General features: G+C 39.8%; 3 protein-coding genes across 4 annotated transcripts in view; 1 reads left to right on the top strand and 2 right to left on the bottom strand.

The window, feature by feature from the left end:
• Positions 1-724: 724 nt before the first annotated feature.
• Positions 725-15,645, bottom strand: si:dkey-202l22.6 (interferon-induced very large GTPase 1). Of its 2 annotated transcripts, none has more exons than XM_034115116.1 (6): positions 15,547-15,645; positions 11,088-11,243; positions 10,814-10,951; positions 6,899-9,482; positions 1,364-3,456; positions 725-1,231 (listed from the first exon to the last, which is right to left on the bottom strand). In XM_034115116.1, the coding sequence occupies exons 4-6, from the start codon at positions 7,241-7,243 to the stop codon at positions 1,090-1,092; spliced, it is 2,580 nt and encodes an 859-aa protein (XP_033971007.1). In that variant the 5' UTR covers positions 7,244-9,482; positions 10,814-10,951; positions 11,088-11,243; positions 15,547-15,645; the 3' UTR covers positions 725-1,089. The 2 variants fall into 2 exon arrangements, with proteins under 2 accessions (XP_033971007.1, XP_033971008.1); XM_034115117.1 differs by having other exon boundaries at positions 1,364-3,283; positions 8,497-9,482.
• Positions 15,646-16,612: 967 nt separating this feature from the next.
• On the top strand, positions 16,613-19,877 carry LOC117470314. Its single transcript, XM_034115045.1, has 4 exons — positions 16,613-16,755; positions 17,413-17,526; positions 19,029-19,071; positions 19,233-19,877. Exons 1-4 carry the CDS (start codon positions 16,702-16,704, stop codon positions 19,409-19,411), a joined length of 390 nt encoding a protein of 129 aa, XP_033970936.1. The 5' UTR covers positions 16,613-16,701; the 3' UTR covers positions 19,412-19,877.
• Positions 19,878-20,797: 920 nt separating this feature from the next.
• Positions 20,798-26,796, bottom strand: part of LOC117470313 (Down syndrome cell adhesion molecule-like protein 1 homolog) — a 96,580-nt gene continuing 90,581 nt past the window's right edge. The window contains exons 34-35 of the mRNA XM_034115043.1: positions 26,476-26,784; positions 20,798-25,484 (exon numbers count right to left, since the gene is read on the bottom strand). Of these exons, the coding sequence (XP_033970934.1) occupies positions 24,949-25,484; positions 26,476-26,784 (845 nt within the window). The 3' untranslated portion in view covers positions 20,798-24,948. The remainder of the gene's footprint in view (positions 25,485-26,475; positions 26,785-26,796) is intronic.

Genomic DNA, 26,796 nt, shown 5'->3' with positions numbered 1-26,796 from the left:
ACTGACTGTGTGAACGTGAAAATTAATAGAATATCCCCTCCCATCTTCAGAGCAATCTGACTATTATAACATTAGCGTTAAGAAAGCTTACTTAAATATCTGCCACAACATAAGTAACCGGATCAGAGTAACATTAAGTACAGTCCGCGGCACTGTGAGTGCAGACGTCGATGTGTCCCATTATCATTCATATCATATCACATCATAATGTATCATATATTTCCTTATTTGAGTCAGCTTCTTGAGCCGTATCTGGCCGTGCAACACTCACAGTGTCACATACTGTATGCAGAAGTATTATTTTAAGCAACACATTAAGTTGATGAAACACTCGAGTCAAATGTAATTAAAGTCAGATCCACTCGTGTCTTAACGGGGCAGTGATATCATAAACCTGTTAATGTACGCATTCAAACGCTTTTTCTTTTACCAGCTGTATTCACCTTGCAGGTGCAGCTATGTGGCTTTTATCCTGGATAAAGTGTTTAAGTCATGGATGTTTAAAGTTTAACTTCTTCATATTTGACTAATATTAAAGTTCACTTTTCATTCAGGAAGTATGACGCTGCGCTGTCAGTGCGCTTGTCCATGTTTGTGATTGGTCGAATGCTCCAAATACCACCCCTTTCATGTGAACGCGCACCTAACTAGATAGGACACGGCTGGCTTGAGCGATCCACTTGATAACCAGCGTCGTAGTACAGTTTAGCCAGAGCGCGTATGTTTTGGATTGGGCCAACCGGCTAACTCAAACATATCCAGGTTAGGAAAATCCGGCTTCGTAGTACAGGCCTCAGGAGGCATTGGATTAACGTGATTAACAACATATTTTAAAGGCATATTTTACAAAACACTATCTTGTTAATGAAATGATAAAAAGATAAAAAATACAAATGCAAACAACATCATCAGTTATTTCCAGTGTTTGGAATCATCAATGGTCGATGCTTGAATTTCTGTCCACTATTATATAAACATCAACATCCTTGATAGGTATAAAATACTTACACACCAAATAAAACCTGAACTTGGTAAGGAAAATGTCATAAATAATATGATAAGAGCGTACAGCACAGAGTAGCCGTAATATCAGCATTGTCCATGGAAGAAGGCCTCCTTCAGACTGTCCAGTGCCTCCTCCTCAGTTATCTCCTTCCACTCATCAGAAATATCTGCTGGTTCCTGATTGTATTCCTTTGCAAAGCTCTCATTGAACCTTGCCCACACATACCTGTAAATTATGGAATATTTAGCTCAGCTCATTTAAAAAAACAATCTAAAACATTTATATTTTATGGTGAAAAGCATGCAAATAAAGAAAAAGTACTTATGTTATTTTAAACGTTAATAAACATCATAGTACCTCCAATAAGCACATGGCATCTCAGTGTTTGGGTCCCCATGGGAGATGCTCCAGTCTGGGTGGAGGGAATGGAGGCTGCTGCATGCTACAGACAGGTCTTGTTTGTCCTTACTCATGCCTGGGTTTCCCTCTGTCATACCTGAGTCATGGGGCAACATGTCTTTGGGCCTGTGGAGCAGAGCCTTGTGAAGCTCATGCCCCTCTTGCAGCTCACAGGGGGCTCTGCAGAGAGGACAGTGCTGGTCACAGCCTCTTACTCTTTCAAACAAGGCCTCTTGGGGCTGAATTATAGGGCACTGAAGAAGTTGGGTGATCTCAACATTTTGAGAGAACTCCTGGGCTAGTTCCAATCTCATTGCAGCCAGTAACTCCATTAGACATGTGACAAAGCGATCCCATTCCGTGGTGATACTGAAGAAAGGTCCGTCCAAACAGGACCTGGCCTTGACATCAACATCTCCATCTTTCTCTACAATGAGGCAAACTCTCTCCAGTAGCGGCTTTGTATCACTAAGTACTCCACTGGCACCTTCTGCCGTTTGGCTCACTGCTGCCGCTATCTTCCCTACAATTTCCCCAAGTCTCTGTTGCCTCCATATACCAAAGTTGGATGATTCAGAGAGATGAGCCACCACCGTCTCCTGGATCTTCCTCACTCTGAATTTGTCATAGTCAAGCAAATATTCCTTGAAGCTTTCAAAATGATCCTCCTTCACTAGCTCTTCCATTAAGCTTTGATGAAAGGAACATGGGGACTGATACTGCTGGGCTTTATCTTGGATATCTTTAACCATTTGCATTCCCAGTGGTCTATAAATATAGTCTAACACTGTAGGTTTGACAACCATGGAGGTAAATGCTTGAGCCACCCTCTGGCACTGATCTCTCTTCCTGAACTTGTAGATGAAATCTGACATGTACTTACTCTTGGTTGCAGTAATAGTTGTCAAAAGCACGCTGTCCTTGGCATAGCGGTCATGTCGTTTTTGGAAGTCTTGGCATGCAGCGCCACAGAGATAAACTTTCAGATCCACTTCAAACGCTGATCTGATTTCCATAGATTTGTCTTTCAAGGCTTTTTCAACATTTTCCAACAGTTCTGCAATATAGCTGTCAGAGAAATCTGCTGCTAAACTAGACTTATCTGCTACAAACTGATTGTATTCTTCTGTGACGTTGCATGCTACCTGTTGAGCTTCTATCCTCTGCAGTCTGTTGTTGTCTTCAAACATGTGCTTTAATCTGCTGCGGTATCCAAAGTGCTCATCATTAACTTGGAAGCCCGATGCTTGGTTTTTGCCGATAACTTCAAGTTTGTTCATGTGTTTCTGGAGACCACAGCGAATTAAATTATGTTTCAAAACATCGGTCACTCTTGCAGTAATATCATCTGTTTCTGATGGCCTAAAGTCAAAGTTGGACAACGTCTTACTCCACACATCCTCAAACTCCTCTTCTAGTTCTGTATCTTGAAGGAGAACTTTAGATGACTTGCTGTTCTCTACGAGTGCATGCAGTTTAGATTCCTGTTCTTTTTCCAGTGAGTTCTCAAACCTTTCCAACTGTGTCAAAGAACAATGGCTTTCGTTGACTGTCCCCAACCTTTGCACCATCTCTTCAGTTACTTCCTCCTGAAGGTGATCCATATTGCTCATTAGGATTGGCTTGAAAGTGTTCATTTCGAGAACGTTGTCTTTCATCAAATAGGCGTCTGCTTTTGATCTAAGCTTGTCTATCTCTGTTTTGACTTCCTCTCTGGCTTCATCGTTCAGCTTGTTCAAAAGGCTATTTTGGATTTCAGCCTCTAGAGCCTTTGCCTTTGTGTCGAAGATTTTCTCTGTTGCCCCCTTAAGCCAGCTCTCCATGTGTTCCAGGCAACTATGCTCCCACTGGAAAAACTCGGTGCACAGTAAACAGAAGGCTAAAGCTATGTCAGTATTTTGCAGACCAGTGGAGAATGATTCTGCTTTCACTGCATCCCAAACCGCACACAAACGACTCATTAATTCAGGCAGACCAGTGGCTTCAGACTTAGCTGCACACTTCTTCAACGCCCCAAACAGGTTTTGCTTAAGCTTTAATATAGTCTCACTCAGTGGCGTTTCTATGTGTACAAAACTGGGGGGGCAGAGAGAGGTGGGGGGAGAGAGAGAGAGGTGGGGGGAGAGAGAGAGGGGGGGGGGACAGAGAGAAAGAGGGGGGAGAGAGAGAGGGGGGGGACAGAGAGAGGTGGGGGGGGAGAGAGAGAGAGGGGGGGACAGAGAGAGGTGGGGGGGAGAGAGAGAGAGAGAGGGGGGGAGAGAGAGGGGGGGAGAGGGGGAGTGTCAAATTACATACTGAAGACCACACGGAGCAACACTGTCAGCGCATACATTTACGTACACTGTGTACGTAAATGTACGGTACACAGCGTGGGGATGTCATATTGTAATGCACCTTAATACATAAGTAAAGGGCACCATCACAAAGCAATTCTTAACAACAACAACAACCACCATAATGCTTTAGCATTAAAACACCATAGACTGTAAATATAAGGAAAACACAGACACTCATCACCGAGGTCACAATATCAATCGATCCAGCAGAGGCAAAACACAGAAGATCAACAAAATATATGACATAAATAATAAATTGCGTAAGGCGCCGTGCTGGTGGCTGCCTGTTGCATGCAGCTCCCGGTGTTTTATTGATCTTTGTCTTTTTGTTTACTTTTATTCTCTTAGTTGTACTTTTTTCTTTATATTTTATTTTATATTTTATTTTATTTTATTTCTATTCTTGTATATTTTGTTTTATTGTAAAATGCCTTTTATGCTGCTGTAACAAAAACAATTTCCCAATTTGGGATCAATAAAGTACGATCTATCTATCTATCTATCTAAATGAACTTACCAAAGCTGAAGGCTCACTTGAAAAGAAAAGCGGCACGGCGGTCCTTCCTCTGACAGAATGTTTCTATCACTTTGGGGATGAAGTCCTGTAGTTGCTGGATCAACTGGCTTTCAATTGAAAGCATGGCCAATGCGTTAAGTCGCAGCTGTCCCATGGTGTTGCGAGTGAAAGTCTTTATCCTTTTGAGGGTGGAAAAGTTCCTCTCTGACTCGGATGTCGTCATCGGAGTTGTTACTATTATTTTGACCAAAATAACAGTCTCAGCAAACGTATCCTCCAAGTTGTTCTCGTGAATGGATTTCAACAGAGACAGGGCAGTGTTTCCAGTGTGAAGTTCACTGTGGCGGTAGAGCGTGGTCAGCTCAGACTTCAACTTCTCCTTGTTTCCCAAAGCAGGCCACAATTTCACTGCGCAGTCAAGCTCAGGTGTAGGAAATGACAGGACATGCTGTGGGAAGAATGAGCTGTCAACGAGCTTTGCAGCGATCAAATGGTCACTCTGTGAGAACCTCTGTTCCACCTGTGAGATGACTGTGTCACATGCCTCCTTCATTACCGGCGCTGTGCTGCTGACTCGTCAGCCTGGCTCGTCTGTTCCATCATGAGTGGTGGCGGCCAATGCATCAGTTTGCTGCCTCATTTTCTGGACATTTTCCTTGAAGCGGCAGAGCGCGCTGTTGATCCCAGGTGCATCGATGCTTCGTTTTTGCAGAGTGTTGTATAAAACATCCACTTCTGGCATAAGCAACGAAAAAAACTCCAGGAGCTGCATAAATGCTCGGTCCCGCAGTTTCTTTGACAGGCCGTATGCCTCACTTATGGTGACCGCATCCCACCCTGGTTGTGTGCGTATATGGTCCATACACTGAAGAAGTGCTTCTCGGGTCTCCCAAACCGCGTTCACAGTTCTGCTTTTAAAGTTCCATCTCACAGCCGGTGGCCGTGGTATGCGTCTCTGTGTTGCCTCTGCAAGAGCTGCAACACGTTTTGGAGCACCGGAGAAAAAAGTGGAAAAAGCAGTTAGATCTGCAAAAAACACCTTCAGGATGCTCATCCTTGCTGAACACAGTTGCTGCAGGGTCAGGTTCAGTTGGTGGGCGTAGCAGTGAACAAACTGAGCGTTTGGGTACGTCTCCTTCATGACCGTCTGTACCCCGCGCACGTTACCGCTCATGACGGCCGCCCCGTCATAGGTCTGAGCGATTAGCTTTTCTTTCAGCTTCAGGGGTTCAAGAACAGCCTTGATGCTGTTAGAGAGACCTACACCAGTTTTGTCCTTTACTTCCACAAACTCCAAAAAACGCTCTGTAACTGTGAGGTCAGGCATAATGTATCGCAGCACAATCACCATTTGCGATTTACATGAGACATCGGTTGTCTCGTCGGCCTGAACGGCAACAAATGATGTGTTGTCCACTTGCTTGGATATTTCCTCCCTGTACACATCATACATGCAGTCCAAGAGTTCATTCTGTATGGTGCTTGATGTCCCTTTGAAAACGGGCTGAGCTTCGTAGTGCCGTCGAAGCCTGGAATCGCCCTCACACATTGTCTCGAAAATTGACCTGAATATCCCTGGATTCAGAGAGTCCGCCGACTCGTCGTGGCCCCGCAGTGCTGTCTCACATTTCCCACACAGTTTAATACAGGTGATGATCCGACCCAACACGTACCTGTTTTCTTCCACCTTTCTATTATGATCATCAATGCCGCGTCTGTAGGCGCTGTCAATCTGAGCTGCAACATTCACCCTTCCCAGTAATCCCAATTTTACGGCATTTTCCAAGTGACTGTTGCTGCTCTCATGCTTCATTGTCCTCTCCGAAAGATGCTTTAAGTCCTTGTAACCTGTCCTCGACCAAGTACCTTGATCTTCACCAAAAAGCAGGCAAGGAAAGCAAAAGAGGGAATTCTTCTGGATGCTCGCCGTTAGCCATTTCTTTTTAGCAAACCACTCAGCATTAAACCCGCAGTTCACTTTGCCCGCAGTCTGGACCATTTGGAAATCCGGTGGATGGTGGGCACCGAGGCGCTTTACCTCCAGTTTCTCTCCGAGACTAAGTGTCTCAAATGTGTGCTCCAGTAAATGGTCAACTTCATTCATTTTCTTTCCGTTTTTTACTTATTTTTAATCGCTGGTGATGTTAGCTATATGCTGCTCTCTCGTCTTCTCTTCACACTACACGTGACGTTTCGCAGCACTGCACACGTGACATATTTACAGCCAATCAGTTCTGAATAATGTGAGCTGACGTATGGTGGGGATGGCAGCTCTGTGCCCCTTTGGCCTTTTTTTTTTTGCCACACACATTCCATTGAAAAATACTCTGAGCATGCGCAGTGTAGTTTTTACAGTCACCGTTCACTTAAACAGTGAGAGGGAGGGGCAGAATCAGGTTTTGTCCCACATGGCTCAAAACGGCACTGTAGACACTAATTAGAAGAACACAGACTAAAACAGCAATGTACAGACGAATCAGATGATTAAACATGACCTTAAAATATATTTTATATATTTTTTTATTTCTTTTTTTGCATCTTTTTGCATTTTTTGTTTTCATTATGTGTAATACTTTCTGCTGACACTAGGTGGGGCTTCGCCCCACCTGCCCCTAATGACCAGTCGCCACTGGTCTCACTATACTGTGTGTCAATTGGTTGAGAAAGGGACATATTGCACCAAGGCCCTTTGACACAGGTGATACAGCTTTTGGTCTTTGCATAATGGTCATCAGCATTGCTAGTTCCTCTGTCCCTACTCTCAGTCTGTAGCATATCTGATACACGTCTTAACTGTGATGCTTGTAATAAGCAGTTTATTCCTTCATCTTGGGCCAGGAGTTGGCAAATGGGCATGGAACTACATTCTTTGATGCGTAGGAGAGCATTGACTGTGACAGTGAGGTAAGTTTCATACTCAGTACCCACGTGTGAAGAGATGTTCTGCAATAAAACATCACTCAAGCCTGCGGCAACAGTGGCCATCTCTGCCTATCAGGCAGACACAGGGCAGCCATGTATAACCCTTTAGTGGATCTTTTCCTTCCTTTAGGACATTTTGCCCCAAATAATTCAGAAAGAAGCTCAGCATTCCTAGCATGATGTACTCCAAGATTTGTCAGCACTCGGGTCCTGCACTGTTTTTGAGGTAGGCGGAGTTTGAGCTCTGCAAAGACACATGCCAGCCAGCGCATTGGGATGTTTGAGGCATTTCCATCCATCAGTTCAAGTGGAATCCCATATAGAAGAAGGTCTGTAGCTAAACTAGGGAGACGCAACACATTGTGGCTCCCACTCCCGGGACTGATGTGTGTTAGTTCAAAAAGTAAGCCCATCTCACGCAGAAAATGCTCAAGTCCAAGCGAGGACTGATCAGGCTCCAAAAGCTGTTGACATGAGTCTGTAGGATGTTCAAAGGAAACGTCTCTGCCTGGATCTTTTGTTGACTCAACATGTTCTTTCTGTTGTGACTGTAGCTCTATGGTTTTTTCTGCAGATGTTTGCAAAATGTGTACTAACCCTTGGCTTATCTCCACCTGTTGCTCAGAATCTTGCAATTCATGATTCATGAGCTGCTCTTCAGTGTTATCTTCCTCAGGTGTCGAATCTGTGCAGAAACTATCACTTTCCCCTGTGTCATAATTGACTCCATTTTGGAGGTTATCACAGTGTTCTGGCAGGCCATCTTTTTTTTCTGTCTTCAGCTTTGTAAATAGATCTTGTGGACTGTTTTGTTTTTCCATTTGATTAAGACGAAGCCTCAGCTTCATCCAACTAAGGAAATAGGTCCTCTCCACTTTATCTGTTGCTGAAAGCGCGCCGGTGAAAATCTTCATTGCTGAGGTCATTTTGTAGCAGCTCAACTCTACCAAGATGTCTTTCTTTTCTTTTTGCAGTTGTTCGTCAATTTCTTTTCCTTCATTTCTTTGCTTACTTTCCTCCTTTTCCATTTCAGCAAGTTTGCTCCACACAGACCCCTGCAATGGAAGCTGTTTGTCCCTAAATTGAGCAGATCCCTCATCTAAACCTTGCAATACGTTCTCCACTGTAGCCATTGCCTTTTTGCAGACTGCCCCTTCGTCTACATTTAGGCCTAGCTCCTCTGCTAATTTTGCTGCTGCCTCAAGTGTCACAAGTTTCAATTAATCTGGTAACAGATCTTTCAAGGACCCACACAGCATGTTAGCCAGTTCCTCTTCACTCAAATCCCTACCTTGTACCACTGATCCTCCAGGAAGCTCCATGTATTCTTCAAGGTTCTGACCAGCAAACCCCACGACCCTGTTGTCATTGTTCTCAGCATCTGATAGGTCAATCAATATGAGCTTGTGTGCCATATACTTGCAAGATGCAAGAACTTGTTTTTCTTTCTCCCGAAGATTCCCACAGAAAACCACCACGGCTGAAGACGCTTGACATAGAAGGCTGAGGCATTTTTCATGTTTACTGGCATCACCACGGAAGTTAGAGATGACCACAGGGACAGGGAAAATGTCTCTGACAGGGTCACCCGGAGGTAGATACCATCCAATCTCAACCAGGCCATTTGAGAGTCTTCGGGGAAGCTGTCCTCCATCTATCCCCCTGTGGAGAAATGTGTCACAGGAAGATCCGAGTCCACCTATTACATTGTTTAGCACCTGTGACTTAGAGACACCACTGTGACCAAGCCTCACACAAGAAACTACTGGCATGTATGTACTCGCCAAATCCCCCCCATAGATCTTTCTGTTATTTTCCGGAAAGTGCGACCTCCATTGAGTAACAGCACCTCTCAAAGGCCAAAGAAGGAAGCGACTGGCTTCTTCTGGATCTTTATTTGGAAGGACCAGGGGCGCAGCAAACTGGCATTGTAACATACGCACAGTCATCTCCTGCTGAAGAAAAGTGTTAGCAGACATAAAGACAGCTGTTACTAGATCAAGGGGGTTGACGGCACACTGGCTTTCTTCTTTAAAACCATTTCTAATTTCCTCAGGTGAATTGTTGGAATTGTTCAAAACATCATGCAGAGGTTTGCAGCAAGGACTCCGGGCATCTTGGCTAAACAGCCACAAGCGTTGTAGAAAGGCATTTGGTAGATCCTTGGGCTCAAGAGGGGCCTGTTTCTCCAGAGTCCAAGTGCTGATGTCCAACAGAGACGCTGGGTCCAGTGGTGTAGTCAAGAAGGCCTCTAGTCCCAGGGTATTGAGAACCTCTGCCTGGGCATTGTCCTTTGGAGGTTCTGGTTAACAAAATATTCAATAATTTAGCCTTTGGATGTGCTACATTTTAAAATTGCAAATGGATTTATCCAGTTAAATGTGGAATAAAATGTAATATGATCAGAACCGAAATCCAATCCAAGTCTTTATTTGAGCTTGAAGTGGTACAAATGTTTTAGTTAAACTTTGTAAAATACTCAGAAAAGCTTAATTATTTATACTTCGCTGATGATTCTTCATACTTCAAAGTTTTTTTGTGTTTATTGAAAATGTGAAAAAAAAGATTATTACTATTTAGTTCATGTGTGATGCATGTCTTTGAATATAAACATCTACTGATTTCTTATTAATTCTTAATCTGTACACAAGCTTTCAGCTGTTGACTGTGACTAATTTTGATCAAGTTACGAGACACTTTGATTCTTTTTAAAACATAAAATAACCTAACGATACTTGATCTATTAATGTTTCTATTGCAAAAATAAAAACACTGTTATATATAATTAAAAACATTAAACAGTTAGAAACAAAAAAGGCACATTATCCCCGTAGATACCTAATCATTACATATTATCTTAGAATTTCAGCTCACCTGCAAACAAAACAACAAGTTTCCCTTCAACACTCTACCCCGCAGTGCCATAAACACCCACATTTACTTCACTTGCTGCCTCCAACCCCAATTATTATAAATGGGTAAACACATTAAAGCATTCAGCAATGTTGTTCTTTATCCAAGAACATCCCACCTCCTGGCCTGCAGGTGTAACCTCATGTTGTGTGAGCAGTCACAGGAGGAAGCTGTACTGGTCTGCCAACATTTATTTTTTTGTCTTCCTAAATGACATGAACAGAACTTCCGAAATACATTTTGATAGCTAACCATTTGGCCTCACGTTTGTTGTGCACATATTTAGCATTATAACCCAAAGCATACATTTCAACAATAAATACACATATGTGGAATAGCTGACGTTTAGCGGAAACACAGTCAGTTTTGGCTAACGTCCCTTATAGGTGCCATTGATATGTCTGGAGAACTACATGCCTTATTTATGATCAAAACAGGGCAAAAACAGATATGTACTGTCAGCTAAGGTAGTTATTGTTACATTTGACGGCATCATACGCTACTTCCGAACAAGACAAATATTGAGAAAGCAATTATTTGTATCACTTATTTATACTTGTCAGCCTCCATTCAAAATGGTATATAGATGTTTTTAACTGTGTTTTATGAATGAAGTTAAAGAATTCACAGAATATTTTGGTACGTTTAAAAAGAAAAGTCCTCAATATGAACCACATTTCTTTCCTACCACAAACCCTGAATAACAAAAAAAGGACTTACTTTTCTTTTTGATGCTCGGCAGCTTTGGAGACTTGACTGACATGATAAATCCAGCTGAGTTCCCCCCTCTTCGTTATAAATGACTTTTCCTTCTCTGGTCAGCCACATCACCAACAATGTGTGGTGTTGACTGGAAACCTGTCATTAAAATGTAAAACATAAACATTACTGGCATACAAAAGACAGCACAACACAGACAAAAGTACCTGCCAATCCTCTTTGGCCTAATACTGATACCAAATGTGAATGTGAAAACTGATGTTGTCTTACTTACAATAGATAAGACATTGTTGAAGCCTGCTGTCTCAGAGGACTGCTCATTGTAGAAATAACGTAGGAGGCTGGTTTGTCCACACTTTTATCGTCCTGAAATGCTTCACTGAAGCAAAACTCTCCTCCTTGTTTCAGTTTTATTTTCACTGTAATAAAGCTGGAGACAAGATGGAATTAATATGATATTGTGATATAATGGCCACCCTCAAGATCAGGAGACTGTTGGTAAGATAAAGCACACCAGTGAAAGCTCAACATACATACATACATACAACATTTACCTTGATTTTGAGATTGGCTGTTTTCCAAAGATAAGCGGTGGCTATGAATTATTGCTGGAATGTAGTTTTACTGTATGCAGCTGTATGTAATAAAGGTGCCATTTCATAAATCTCACCTGAGAACACATCTGGTTAGCATCTAGTCATCATTCATGACACTCATAAACCAAACATTTTACTTCAATATAAACATACAGTATTATCAGTAAGGTATGCTTAAAGTATGAACAGAGACAATTGTGTTTACTGTATGCAGTAAAATGGCCCCTGTGATTATTAAATAGTAGAATATTAGATTTTCACTAATGATGCAGCACTTTATTCATTGTTTGGACATGGCTCTTGGCTTTTTATGAAATACTGGATCATTTTACCACTTTGCTCCTCAAATTGTTAGTTAAAATAAAACCGTATGAGAAATTCAATGGCCAAATGTTTCTTTGGTGCAACTGCTAACATGCAGACATCTGAAGTGTGTAAGCATTGATTTCATCTTTAATGCATTGTATGACATTATGATCTAACAGCAGTCAGATGGATGTATCAATGTTAGAGCAAAATATATATTTTATTTTATTTCTGAAATGCCAGAAAAGTATAACGCAGCATAAAATGAAAAAGTAAAAACTAGCAAAAGATTATACTTCAGAATGTTTTTTGCGAAAATGTAGTTACTGTAATTCTTCTTCACCTAGGACTGCATTTTTGGGTTTTAAGTGATGTGCATAATATAAACATACACTGTAAAAACTGTTTCTTTGGTAAAACTTAAAAAATATGTGTCAAGCGATTCCAAGCAATTTTAAGAGTTTAGTCAACTTTTGCAATTTTTGAGTTGGTGAAATGTACTTTTTTTAGTTTTCCTCTACTCAAGAATGTGTTACTTTGCTAAAACTTAAAAAATATGTGTCAAGTGGTTCCAAGCAATTATAGGAGTAGGGTAAACTCACTAATGTGATTGTTTCTGCATATGAAAAGATGAGATGAGCCTACAATTAAAAGCCCAGATATTAAGTGTAACCAATGCAAATAACAATCTGCTAAGAACCACACGAGAATAAAGTAAATTATAAAACACAATTGAGTTGCCGGAACCTATATACGACAAACTCTTGCTGATTTCAATCCAACCCTTTAAATATTTGATAGCATTGAAACCTTGCAGATTAAACAAATAAATTAAAAAAGGGAACATTATGGACATGTTAATACATTTTATTAAAATGTGATTATTTCAAAACAGTTGTCATAAAAGAGTAACAAGTTTATTTAAAATACATTAACATATATGGAGACACATGGTTATTACTTGATGGTTATAACTGCATCTGGCTCTTGGGCAACGTATCACTTCATGCTGTGCATCACGAGCCTGTTGCACTTCGACCTCTGCTGTTCCCTGTAAATACAAATAAAACACTAAATTGAGTACAAATCAGGACACACCATGTGTTTTCCTCAAAACAAAAATCAAATCCGTCTTGAAAACATAACGATCCAGTTTACATTAGCTGTTAACAGACGGTAACAGAGGTGCTATTCACATGCATTACAAGGGGTTTAAGCCATCAAAAAAAGGCTGGTTTGCAAGAAAATGAACCAAATAGTCATGATATTGATATAGTTCATAAAATGTCCAACTACTTCTTTTTAACACCACCTCATGCTCAGAGATGTATATAAAGTGGCACATGGGTCCTAGAATAAAAAGAACAGACGATTATTTCAACTTTTATCTTGATAAGTGAGAGCGCATGCCAGTCTACATGAATGCAGGGCAAGGCACGTTTCTGTCCAAAGGTTCCATGATGGAGTCGATAATGTTTTAAAATATCACTTTGAGTGGTGACACTAGTGCTGCATAGTTTACATCTCCATCCCATCTGTGATTCAAAAAATAGAAATGGGTACGTTTACCTGATGCTCATTATATTAGTATGTAAACATAACACGTCTTGAATTAACCTCTGAAACAACAACTCTGACACACTCAAGGGCTTACCTAATGTGAACCTGAAGTCCATAGCAGGAGGCAAAATGTCTTCAAGAGGAGGTGTGACTGTTGTCTGGTGAGGCAAATGAAAGAACAAAATAGTTACATGATGACAATGTAACAATCATTTCAGTAGAATTCATTAAAACATATTTAATTCAATTAATGGAATCAAACATTAAAACACAAGTATCATTTAAAACGGTATTGTATTTATATACATTTATAAGGATGGCATTGTTAGATACCAGTACAATTCCATGATTCTCTACACAGCAGATCCTAATTACTTCAATATACACTCCTTTATCTCGTTTGCATACTGTCTATTATCTACTTTATGTTGTAGTAAAACATCTCCTTAATAAAACTGTATTTATTGATATTTCTCGCTAAAGACTGCATTTTACTGTACTACTTTGAACACATCTTGCTGACGTTATACATGCCTCGTCGCCCAATACACACTTTTACTGAATTGCGCCTGAATGCACCTTAACTGAAATCACCTCCGTCACTTTCTACTGAGAGCTAACGTTAACTCTCCTGCAGATTCCAACATGGATAGCGTTGCATAAGCATGAAAAATATAGTTTGCACTTAATTTTGTATAATAACAACTCGATGCTGTAACTGCAGACTATGAGTTTAAATTGGGTACACTAAGATTGTTGAAAGATAATTCATTGCTCACAGTAAAACAAACGGCGAAATACATATAGAGGAATTAATATCAAATAGGCGCATTAGTAACTTACTCTTACATAACCGCTGGGTTATAAAGTAGTAGGGAATAGTTTTAACGGAGGTATTTTACCGCACAACATGCACGGCAGGAGAGCCTCTGAGCCCCGCGGCCCCATCACCGTGCCCGGGCCAACGCTTACAGCGGCATAGGGGAACAGTTTGCGGAGTTGATTCTTAATACGTACTTAACCACTTTTAACAGAATTGCGTCGGTAAGCACTTGATGCAAACTTTGCCCAACAACTTTGCGTGAAGAAATAGACTACATGAGCACGACAGGGCTGAGTCTAACTTTAACAGCAGTAATGGCGCTGACATGCATTAAAATGTCGATGTTTCGTTCAAAACAGTGAATACAAGAAAAGTAAATAACACTTTCTAGTTAAAAAGCAGTAATTAATAACTCAGGTGGCATGCTTACTTGTTTTACTATGGTTTGAGGAGGATCCAACGCAAACACGTGTCCAACTGCTGAAGAACCACTGCAAACTTAAGAGGAACAGGAAGTCTCACACCGCGGTATTCTCGTTTGAGGGCGTGGCATGACCGTGGCGTTGAAAAAAGCATTTTTATTACGTTTTCCAAAACGTCTTTTTAAAGAAAGTTCAGAAAATGTGATATTAATTTACAAATGAATGAGTTCTTAAAACATGTTCTCATTGTTGCTTACGTGTTACTTATTTAAACGCACATTGAAAAAAAAACTAATTTAGGGCAAGTAAATTACATAAAAAAATTGAGTTTTGTTGACTTCACCATATAAAGTGGTTGGTTTTACTACCTTTCTACACATAAAATATATTTTTACATGCTAAAAGTATATTTCGATGTATAATTCCTCAAAAAAGACAAAAAGACTAACGCACAGGGTTCATACACTTTTTCACCAATGATTTTCAATGACTTCTCCATGACCTTTACCTCATTTTCCATGACCAAAGAAATTACTCTTTCTCAGCGGTACCACTGAAACATTTTTATTTTAACATGGTAAGCTGGAAGATAAGGTCTGCATATGAAACATGTTGTGCCAGTCAAATAGTAGGCTTACTAGCTCCTACAGACTAGCCACTGTAGACTACAGGGCGTGATTGTAAAACTCTCACCAGCAAAATACCTCGACAGTTAAATGCCATTTTACGTTTCATTACTATACGATACAGTATTTATTATCATTATAGTATTACTATTTCGGCGATTAGATAAAATATAAATTATATTTTATGCAACTTTGGTTACATTTCCATGACTTTTCCAAAACTTTGGGAAACCTATTGTTTTCCATAACTTTTCCAGGACCTGGAATTAGCATTTTGAATTTCCATGACTTTTCCAGGTTTTCAATGACGGTAGGAACCCTGAACGCAGATATTCCAATATCTCTGAAACATTGCCTGTGTCTTTTGGTAGAATTTCTTCTTAAATAATTTTGTTCTTACCTATCTCTCCTCATACAATTGCTTGGCAAATAAGTATCCTTCACATGTTGTGTATCACCACCGCTGTTGTGGTGTTTTTCTTTCAGGAGAGCTCTTATACCTGTGTTGTCAGTGACGAGACACATTCCTGTACTTTTATCCAATCTTAAACAACAGGATGAACATCAGTCACATGCACACGTTGACAAAAGTAAACAAGTGTCATTAATCATGGTTAAAATGACTTGACATGACAGTCTTGATGATACTCAGATAACAGTAGGCAGTGTCTTTTTTTCACTCAGACACCTGTCTAAAGTGCTATCATTGGTCGGAGGTTAGGCTCTACACAATGACGCACAAAAGACCTCAGTGATCTTTCAGATATAGGTTTATCTGATTACTGAAACCGTATTCTCCTTGCTATAACCCTTCACTTTTATCTTTGAGACATTTTCTTAGAAACCCTTGTGGAAAAACAGTTTTCATTCTGTTAAAATGTGTTTACATTTCAAGATAATAAGGTCACAACTAGGTCGCTCCAGATGTGTTTGTGCTAATGGATCTCAACTGATCTATAAAGCATGATTAAAACGTTTTCTAAATACCTTCATTAATTACAATTTGTAAACACTTCCTCAGTAGCGCCTTTTTAGATAGTGACTGACCCTACAGTATATGTCAACAGGTCAACTTGTTTGACAACTCCCTCCTGATTCACGTCAGTGCAGCAAAAGTCAGCATGCAGCACATTTGACAATGAAGAAGAATACAATCTTTCCAAATCAAATTATCTCTAAGCGGTATCCTCTTGTTTTAATCCAACATGGGATTTAAATAAATACAAATAAAACATGATCTGTGTCTTCTGCTGGAGAGGGGAAAGCACACCTGAGGGATAAGTGTTGTTCAAAGGAAAAGATTACCTCTTCTCTAGACTCTATTTCAGTCCTGCAAAGCTCTTTAGCAGTCTTACCACAGAGACAGTGACAATGAAGTGTGTTCGCAGGTCGATGTATGTGTTTGAGCACTGTGCGTCCGACCGTCCTTCCTGAGCAGCCCTGCATTGCATTCCTGATTGCTCGGATCTGTTTCTTCAGCTGGACTGAGGACATTTATCAAAAACGGAGGAAAACATTAAGGATTAATAGAGAAACTAAAGGAATAGTGGTCAAGATGTTGGTCACCATGCTAACAGCCATGTATTTGGTGGTCAAAGTCGTAGAGTCGGTAAGATGATTATAATGATGGATAGAAGTAGAAACACAATTGATTATTGTTCTGTGAAATTTGATTTAATATTTATAGCGTTAAGCGTATCGTTTTTTTGTGTGTATTGTTATTCAATTTAAATATATATATATATATCTATTCAAATAATCTTTTGATTTGTATTGACAAAAATACAACATATTTCAATAGAAGAATGGAAGAAATACATCATGGTTTCAGCAAAAGCGCTGTGTGCTTTTGCTGAAACCATAACATTGTAGCTTTCTCACACAGCAGGTCGTCAATATCCAATATAAATCAGGTTTATGTACAGTAGATCACAATGTGGTCAGGGAAATGTTAAAACAGATAGTGTTAAACCATAACCAGGCTTTTACTGACAGTATCCAAATATAATTAATGTGATGTTTAATCAAACCTTTAATGTTAATAAAGCATTCCTCTGCTAATTACGTAACATCTAGCCTAATACTCATGTTTCTAATACAAATATGTACCGGGTTAGCATAAAAGCAAAACAAATTCAGAAAACCAAACTCTACTGACAATTCTAATATATTTTTAATGTGGGGTGTCATGTGGGAGCATGGTAAGTTTAGTAATAACATTTGACTTTTTAATGCTTTAACTCACATCGTTTTGTTTCACTCTCAGATAGGGGAGCGGTTTGCACGGCAAGAGGACCCTTTGCCTTACATCGTGTCCCAGCCTTTGCCTTGGCAGGTTCACTCAGTGTCACACAGTCGGAGGAGCAGCAAAGCAGATGAGGTGAGTTGTAATGAGATCTGTACCCTGGTCTAATTGGCGTCCCACGCACATTGCCATGCTGATGCACCAAGGCGATTGATTCATTACAGCTAATACGACACAAGTTCACTCTGCACATGGCCCGGCAAACCCCCGTTCCAAATCTTCTCTGCTGAGTTGCTTCACTTGAGTCTTCTCAGTGTTACATATTTCAAAAGATAAAATGTGGTCATTTTAGAATGAACGGAAACCAGTAACTTTTTTTTTCATACAATTTGGATTTCCTCTGCCAGCGTGGCTGGATTTATTACTCATACAAATGACCTCTTCCTAATCCTCTGGTATCTAATGGTGAGACAGAGCATGTGGAAAGTTCAGCAGTCAAGCTTGACTCAGCATGTGAGCTTATAAGCTTGGTCACGTGTTCTGTTTGCTTATAGTTTCTCAATGGATGACTGCATTTAAAAAATATATATCAATTATTAAACAGAAATGAGTTTGTTGGGACTCGGCAGCGGCCAAATAATATTAGATTAAAATATGTGATTCAGACAGTAAAACAATAAGCTTTTGAATCATAAGTCCTTGTACATAGATCATCACTGACCATGACTTAAGTTATTTTACTTTTCCTCAGGCTTTCATTTAGATTCCTTCATCAACAAGTCAATGTCAGTCCAAACTGCTCACCTCTGATAACCTTCTTATTAGAAAAAGCCTGTGTTGTCCTGTCTGTGGACTTTTCTAAGTTTAGGATTACTGATTTGAAGGTTTACTTTTGACGTGTGTAAACTTTTATAAAGATGAAGGTGACAAATCAAAGACAAATAGTGGTAATAAGCTGGACTGCAGCAGGAAGACCATTTTTGGTGGTTAAGTAAAGGCACAAGTGCTGAGGTAGGAATGTAAAAGGGCAAATTAGCCCAAAAAATAGAGCAAGCGGACTGTTAAAGAAACAATACTGAGTCAAATAAATACTTAATTGTGTTTGTGTCTAAGACTGGCCCCGGTAAATGTACCTTAATGTCACTTGTAAAGGGATAATGTTGACCTCAATTATGAGGTCATGGAGCTCGTGTGTGGGACTGAACGCTGGCACACAGCCAGACTGACGCGTTAGCATGCTAAGCTTGTCCAGTCTTCAGCCTCTGGCTTCCCTGCCTCTGCTCTGCTTGAGCTATAATCCCAATCAAGGGGATTTGTGTTGGAGGTAATTATTCTAACCATAGATGAAAAGGACACACAAAAAGGTGCAGTCACACATGTAAGTTGCAGTCATTCTTGAAGCTCTGCACATTTTGTACAGCTGAGTTGAAGAATTTTGCAAAAGCGATTGTGTGACTATCTGGTTTCATGTGTTGGATTTAGTACCGTCAGTGGTATGTGAACAATGTTTCATCATCCAAGCTCCAGATAAGATCGTAACATTGATAATTGTCATACCTGACCAGTATCAACTCATCTTGTGCCTGTGTGAGTCACTGAGTGTCTTCTAATTCACAGATGTTCTGTTTCATTCACAGTTTGATGGCTACAGGAGGAACAGCATAGGCGTGTATAGAAAGAGTAAGTACAACTGTTTATTTAAAGGCAGGCAACTTTTCTGTCATATTAATTCATCTTAAATTACTGAATTCAAATCAAATGTCAAATCTGAGTGAGTAAAAACATAAACCAGAAAACTTGCCCACTTAAAAAAATATGTTTCGACTTCATCACTGCTGCAGACTCTTCCTCCATGGCTATTGCTTCAGCCTCTCTGGCTATCCTGTCGTGCTCAGGCTCCAAGGCCAGCAATGGGACCGCTGCTCCCCCACTCAGCCCGGTGGAGGTGGAGAAGGCCGCCGCCACCATCCAGACCCATTACAGGAAGTTTCAGCAGAAGAAACAGAAGAACGGCAAGTAGGCGGACAAAGAGGGATGGAGGTACCGATGCAGCAGCCTGGGAGACAACAGGAAGCAGGTGGGAGGAATCCCGATTCACCAAACAACGGATGAACTCTGTGACTGTGACTACATACAAATGCACACATATTCATACTGTACAATATACATTTAGGGGAGCTTTTGAATTAGTAAGACACTGTGCAGAATAAAATAACAGTAGTAGTTTCTTTCTCCAACAACTGGAAAGATTTTAAATTCTATGTGAATGATTTGTTGTATATATTACTAAATCTGAATGAATGTTAGTTTTGTGCTCTGAATACTGAGTGACTGTGTGTGTGACTGTGAATGCTGTTAATAAATATAACCAATGTTATATCCAATATATCAATATTGAGAGGAACACATATTATAATGTGTCAACATTTCTGATCTTATAGAACGTGTAGAAAAACAACCTATTTTAATAAACTCCTCTGTAAGACTTACTGTGTTTCATTGCAGCATGGCGCCCTCTAGTGTTTCAATCAGGTTCTGAATCATATTATGGATGAACTGCACTTCCAGTGCACATGCTGGATTGGAGTCTGTAAAAAAACGCTGCAGTTGCTTTTATTTTTATTTTTTAAACAAATACATGTATTTATTATTTTGCAATTTTTTTTTTTTTTCACAGAACTGGCTCTGCCTTGTTTGTTTTGACTGACAACAAGTTACGTTTTAAAAATGGTTTTGGATTATTTGACAATTACTTGTAAACATGTTTAGTCTGTATTCATTTATAAAGTTATGGATATATTTAATTATGTCTTGTTTGTATTTTTGTGTGTTACTTTGAACCGTTCATTTTACTAAAGTAACCTTAGATTGACCCTAAAATGTACAGATTATTTACACATTAAATAGTTTTATTTCTAACAAGTAGTAACTAAAATTGCATTTAGTTGGATTTCGATGTAACAGACACTATTGAGAGCTGAATATTGGGTAAATGGTTTTATGTGCAGGGGTTCAATCATGATTGGTTCTCTCAAAGTCTCACATTGTTTTCACTCACCTCTAACGGCATCACATGCAGGTATTTTGTATTTAATATGCCAAGATTTTGAGATAGTACTCAGTGATTTCTTCATCCACAATGACTTTCTTTGTTGCAATGCAAAAAACACGTTTTAACCCAATGCCTCCAGTACTAGTGTCACCAACACGGAGATAAACCTTTTCATTTAAAGTGCTTCAGGATGACTGAAGCACTTTGTAAAAAGTGTTAACAGGTTGAGCGAAATACTTTGACAAACTAGTTAGTCTCGTCTTTAGGAAGTTCAGATTACAGTAAAGAGTGGATGATACAGAAAGCACTTGTTCTACCTTCATGGTTAAGAAAGAATGAATAATTTCATCACAGTTCATAGAAAGATAGCTTTATTGCACAAGGTGTTGAGTACTCTTTTTTTGTTTTTGTTTGTTTTCATAGAAAAGAAAATGTAGAGTTAAACACAAGCAATTGCAAATTGAAGCAACGTTTCCCCGTAAAAGTTTAAGGAACAACCTCTGCATCTTTCAAATGTTTTCATTAACCTGCCATTTTAAGTTGTTCTTTTCACCATTTCCCTTTCTCTTTTATAACCAGCAAAAATTTCAGAGCATGCAATGCTGCTGTCCTCCCCCCAAAAAGTGGAATTAAAAAAAAAGGCAAACGCTAAACAAAGCAACCTGTGATAAAGTAAAAACAATTAAAACAAAAAAGATAAAAATTAACAGAAAAAAAAATTTGAAACATTTTTTTTAAAAGAGGACAATGCAACCAAATGTCCTGTAAAAGAAGAAATAAATATTGTTAACTATGCATGGCCCACTCTGACATGTTTCAACTGGTTCATAAATCAAGATAAAGCAGTGTCTGTATAATCCTATAGTATTTCCTTGTCCTCTTCTGTTTCATTACAATAACGTCAGTTCAAAGTTTACATTGTGCCCTGGTTTCTAGTGAAGATGTCGAAAATAGTACTCATTTATACAAAACACTTTCCTATGTACACAAGTCTTCTATTATGGAGTTAAAATAATGTAAAAGGTGGGGGAACAGTGAGAGGGAAGATCTTATTGGTTGAGCAGATGCGGAAAGGTTGGGGAAGAAGCACATGTGAAGTTGGCCTCAGAGTTCAAACAGTCAGCTTGTAAAGTATTCTGTTGTATTTTAAAGAGAGAATCCACCCTGATTCACTTATTTGTCAATTCAACATTGCAGATATCAACACAGGGTGCTGAGAAGAAATGTTGCTGCAACAATGATAAAGTACTGTGAACAGTTACAAGTTTAATATGGCAGTATGGTTTGCTATTTTATTCAAAAGTAACTAGTCAATGTTACACAATAACAGGCCATCTTTTCAGCTGCACATATGATTTTTTTAATATTATTTGTACATTTAACTTGAATTATTTATTTGGTTCTAAAAATATTTTTCTGCACATGAGAACGGAAAATCTATAATTTAGGAACCAAAATACTATAGTATTGTGTAGTTTGCAATAATCAGGCTGTTTTGAGTTTAATTTCAACCAAGGATTAAACAAAATTCTTGGAATACATTAAAGGAATAGTTAAACATTTAAAGAAATACGCCTCTTTGCTTTTTCGTAGAGACTTAGATAAGTTTAATCAGTATAACAAGTGTAAGACCATCAAGTCTCCACTGGTTAGAGGGTGGACGTTTCCTTAAAGGCATACAATACATATACTTTAAGCAAACTGACTATATATCAGTGATTTAGAGGCAACTTCAATGAAGAATAGGGAAAAGCAGGTTTGACAGGAGTTTGTTTTATCACTCCATCCAATATCCATACAACTGTATATATGAGGCCTCTGTTTCTGGTTGCTAAAACAGGACAGCCCCATTTCCGGACTTGTTTTACTGAAAACAATATTTGTACAACGTGAAACATTAAGGCCAAAATAAACAATTAACAATGAAAAGCTAAATGCATTTATCTCCTGTGTAGTTTTAAATTAAATAGAGCATTAATACATATATGAGAAGTTACTTTGTGGTATGTTTATTGGCTTGCAGTCCAGAAGTTTGAGCTCGCTATGACACGGAAAAGAAACAGAAACACTTTTCGGTCTGTTTGTTTTCATTAACTAAAGTCAGATAATGGCATTGAGTTTGTGAACAAACCTTTGGAAGGTACAATACAACATATTACAACAGGCTCACTTACTGTATAGGCTTCCCTTGTTTTACGGTTTTCTTTTTCAACACCACACTTTCTGCACTGAGCCATAGACCAGTTAACCAGCGACACAATCTCACACTATAATTTGACTTTACTGTGCTTTCCTCTCAGTCTCGCCCTGCTGCACAGGAGCTGGAACATTTACAATATCACAAGGGGGGGTCATTGGATCATTCCTCAAACCGCAGTTTCACCATTTAACTTTCTTTCACACCACTTCCTTTCTCTCCAAGATCTCCCATCCATGGTTGTGCTACCCGTTTAAGCCTCCCTCTTCTTCTTTCTCTTCCTTCTCGCAGTTTTTCACTCTGAGCGATTGTCTTGTGATCTTTTATATATATATTCAATTAGAACGTTTTTTATATTTCTCTGCTTTTTTAATATTCATATATTTGCTATATATTTGAATAGAAATATATATGTACATACTTTTGAAAACAAACATATATCATATCTTTTTTTCTATTGCGAGAGCCCTGATGTTACGTTTTGCCATTGCAAAACATTTGGAGCAACTCTTTTTGGAACGATCTTTGTTATGGGATTAAGCTTTGGGAGAAGAAATGGGAAAAACAAGTTAACCAAAAGTTAGCAGATACAGTACCATGCATAAAGCTCAAATAAATTCAGTGAGGTGGAGGGACTTGAAAACACATCTCTTAGTTTTAAAGACCGCTTATTTCTCTTCTATGTAACCCCCTCTTCCCTTTTCTGCAAATTCTTTTAACACTTGATCTCTCTGTCTATAATCTTAAAGTCATTGTCCGTTCATCAATTCAAGATAATTTCATACAAATATTATTTTCTTTATACATCTCAATAAATTTGCTGTACGTTTGAAACTTTTGCTTCCATTCAAGTTGTCATTGAACGTCAAGTAGCATTTCTGCCTGTCTGTGCATATGAGACCTCTCAGTCCAGCTGTCTTTTAACTAGCCCGTATGCTAGCAGTAGGTCACAGTGACACTGTATGGATATGATGGGAGACTGGGTGGGTGAAGGTGGGATATATGAAAGGGGAAAAGTGGATACAGGTAAAATGTGTTAAACAAAGACTAATGACATTGTGGAACGATTGTGGAACGATGATGGATCATAATGGGGGTTTTCATCCTTCTTTGTTCTGAGGAAGAGAATAAAGTAAGGATCCTGTTTCTTCTGTAAATGCTCTTTTGTGAACCCACTTCATTTTCAGTATTATTTCCTAATCAATGCTGTCAATCACACTTAACAAAACAAAGTTCAAAATGCTAGACGAATTAGGATCATAGAGTTACATCGTCAGCATTATCATTGTTACTGTCCCCGATTCCCCAAAATCAACAGTGGGGGGGAGGGTCAGTTTACACAGACATCTGCCCGAGAGGTCAGCATACAGATTGATTTTTAAAAAGATCCACTGTTGGTGTGTGCCTGCCACATGTATACATATATATATTTAATATACACTCACACACGCACACACACACACACGCAGGCTTGTGAAGGTTTCTGTTACTTGGATCCATTCTAACTTTTCTTAGTGCACATGAGATTATATTTCCATTATCAGAAAATTAACTGAAAACTGATGAAAAAGAGGGTTTGGATTCACTTGATGATGCTTGACATTTGTTGTATGTCCTCTGTTTTGAGTCTGTTTAAAAAAGCATCAATTAAGACCACTATGCTGTGTCATCCATTGCATGTATAAGAAGATTCTCCAAATCTCAAAACTGGTATTGAGATGTCAGTCCTTCCACTAAGAGCCAGTGTAACACCAAGGTGGTTTATGCATACATTGAAAGCATCCTGCCATGGCACAATGCTGTGATATGAGCTCTTCTTCCATCAGAAACCAGAAAAGTAATGTATTTAATAACCTAAAAACATCAACAACAAAAAAACTTGGTTCATTCTATGACTGTCTTGATCCAGAAAACAAGACAGTGCACGTGGAAAGCATTTTGTGCATAAGTACTTTGTCCTTGCCAGAAAATGAAAAAATGAAGTGAACAGATTAATCATTTACGGTTTGGCAAGTGATTTCCAGGGTGATGAAATTAGGGATAGAGAAAGATGACACAATAATAATAAAAAGCAATCAGGCAGAAAGAAAGGCAAACCCCTGTGCTGTGGAGACCCAGCTCTGACCCCTTCATACAGTCGTGTCAATGGGACCCCCAGCAGCTCCCTGCAGCCCGACACAGCGCAGGCACTGACGGGTCGGCTGAGCATGTGTATGTTTCTCTTCTCACTTCATAGAGGCTCCAGGCAAGCGCTGGCTTGACCAGCATTTTATTTAGAGTTACAGTGACAGGCCAAGGTGTTGGCAGGCTACACCAGTGTGTACGACTTGGAGTAGGCCCCGGCCCCTCCATCTCTCTGCTTCTGCAGTCTGCCTAAGCCCGAGGAGCTGCTCTCCAGGAGAGAGTCTCTGGATCCTCCCATCTTGGAGGAGGCCCCTCCAGGAGTCCCTCCTGTGGCCCCTGAGGAGGAGAATGCAGCGGCTGCAGCAGTGGCAGCAGCAGCGGCCGCTGCACTCTGGGCCATGGAGGCAGAGGAGCCTGGCATGGTGAGAGTCCTCTGGGGGAGGGTGGAGCTGCTAGAGCTAGCAGACGCACCCCCACCACAGGCTCCTGTTGCCCCTCCAGAGGAAGAGAGGTTGGACAGGCCAGAGTGGCCCATGGTTAGGGCCTGCTGCTTTACCGAGTCCATAGTCACATGACGGCCCTGGGTGTGGTATGCCCGCTGGGCCAGGCCACGAATGGAGGCTTCACGTGGGGGGACCACTGGACAGGGGTCATGATGCTCGGACTGCTTTCGGAAGAAGGGATCTGACTTCATGTAGAGGGGAAGGTTGCAGTAGTCACCTAAAGGGAAAAAATGACATTTAATGTGTTAAAACCTGCAAAACCCAATGCCTATAAATAATTATCAGTGCTGCATCAGACAGAACTTTACCATCCCTCTAAACTTAGTTGTATGTGTTGTTTATGTGTATTTCTATATTATTGTTTGATGTTTTTTTATATTTACAATTCTGTTATAATGCTTTTTTGTTATATCCTTAACTCAGCTATCTAGCTGTGTTTAGCTATATAATGGCTATTTCTGCTGTTTGACAATTAATGAAAGTCATAATACATATAATCCTTCAAATAATAGCTATAAACTCTATTTATGCTCTGGATCTTAAAGGGGACCTATCATGCAAAATGCACTTTTGTACGTCTTTTATACATGAATATGTGTCCCCGGTGTTCCAGGGAACTCACCAAGTGTCAGAAAACACAACCCTCTCTATTTTCCTCCATACCCAAATCTCTAAAAAAGGGGCTGCAACGGATCTGATAAAAACTGATCCAGATTTGAACACTGTCCTGACGTCAGGACGGTGGCGCTACGGCTATTGGGCCAACTCCACCAATCAGGAGGAGACAACCACGGCATTGCCGTTCGAAAGCGCTGGAGACGCTGTAGTACATATGCCAGGCCTCTAGATGGTGCTGTTGCTCACAGAATCAACCCTTGCAAAAACAGAGCTAACATTTTTCAAATTGAGCAAAATGAGGCATGGCTAAAATGCATGATCTGTTTGGTATTTTGAAAAAAAAAAAGTATAAATATGCCTTATATAGGTATGGTCCTACACTATATTATTCAAATATAGCATGATAGGTCCACTTTAAATTGCATCGTCCCTATCAAATAAAAATATACAATTGAACTATTAGTATACTATACTACTAATATATTAATACGTCGATTTGTTTTGACCTATTAATGATTAAATCCAAGTTAAAAGTGCCATGTGAAAATAATTAATTATAAAAAAAGTTAATGCTTGCAGCAACCACTCACTCTTTGCGCGGTGTGGAATGGGCACAGCTACATTCTTGCCACGATCGTAGTCCTGGGGTTTGGGCGGTGAGGCAGTGAAGCGGCAGATACCGGGCTCTGAGGGAGTGCTCATGGACGTCATGCTGTCTGCATTGTCGTTGGTACCTGTAGTCATCTGGTCAGAGGAGCTGTCAGAGATAAAGCATTCAGTAATCTCAAACTTGGCATGCTGCAGGTGTTCCTCCAGCTTGGCATGCTCGTATGCTCTCGCCAACTCCTCGTAGGTTGAAGAGGCGCTCTCTGTCGACACCATGCTGTTGCGACCCTTATCTAAGAAAGATA

The sequence above is a fragment of the Trematomus bernacchii genome, unplaced genomic scaffold, assembly GCF_902827165.1.
Source record: "Trematomus bernacchii unplaced genomic scaffold, fTreBer1.1, whole genome shotgun sequence".
Classification (NCBI taxonomy): Eukaryota; Metazoa; Chordata; class Actinopteri; order Perciformes; family Nototheniidae; genus Trematomus; species Trematomus bernacchii.
Note: the sequence above shows the minus strand (reverse complement) of the source record. Positions and strands in the feature narration are given on the sequence as shown.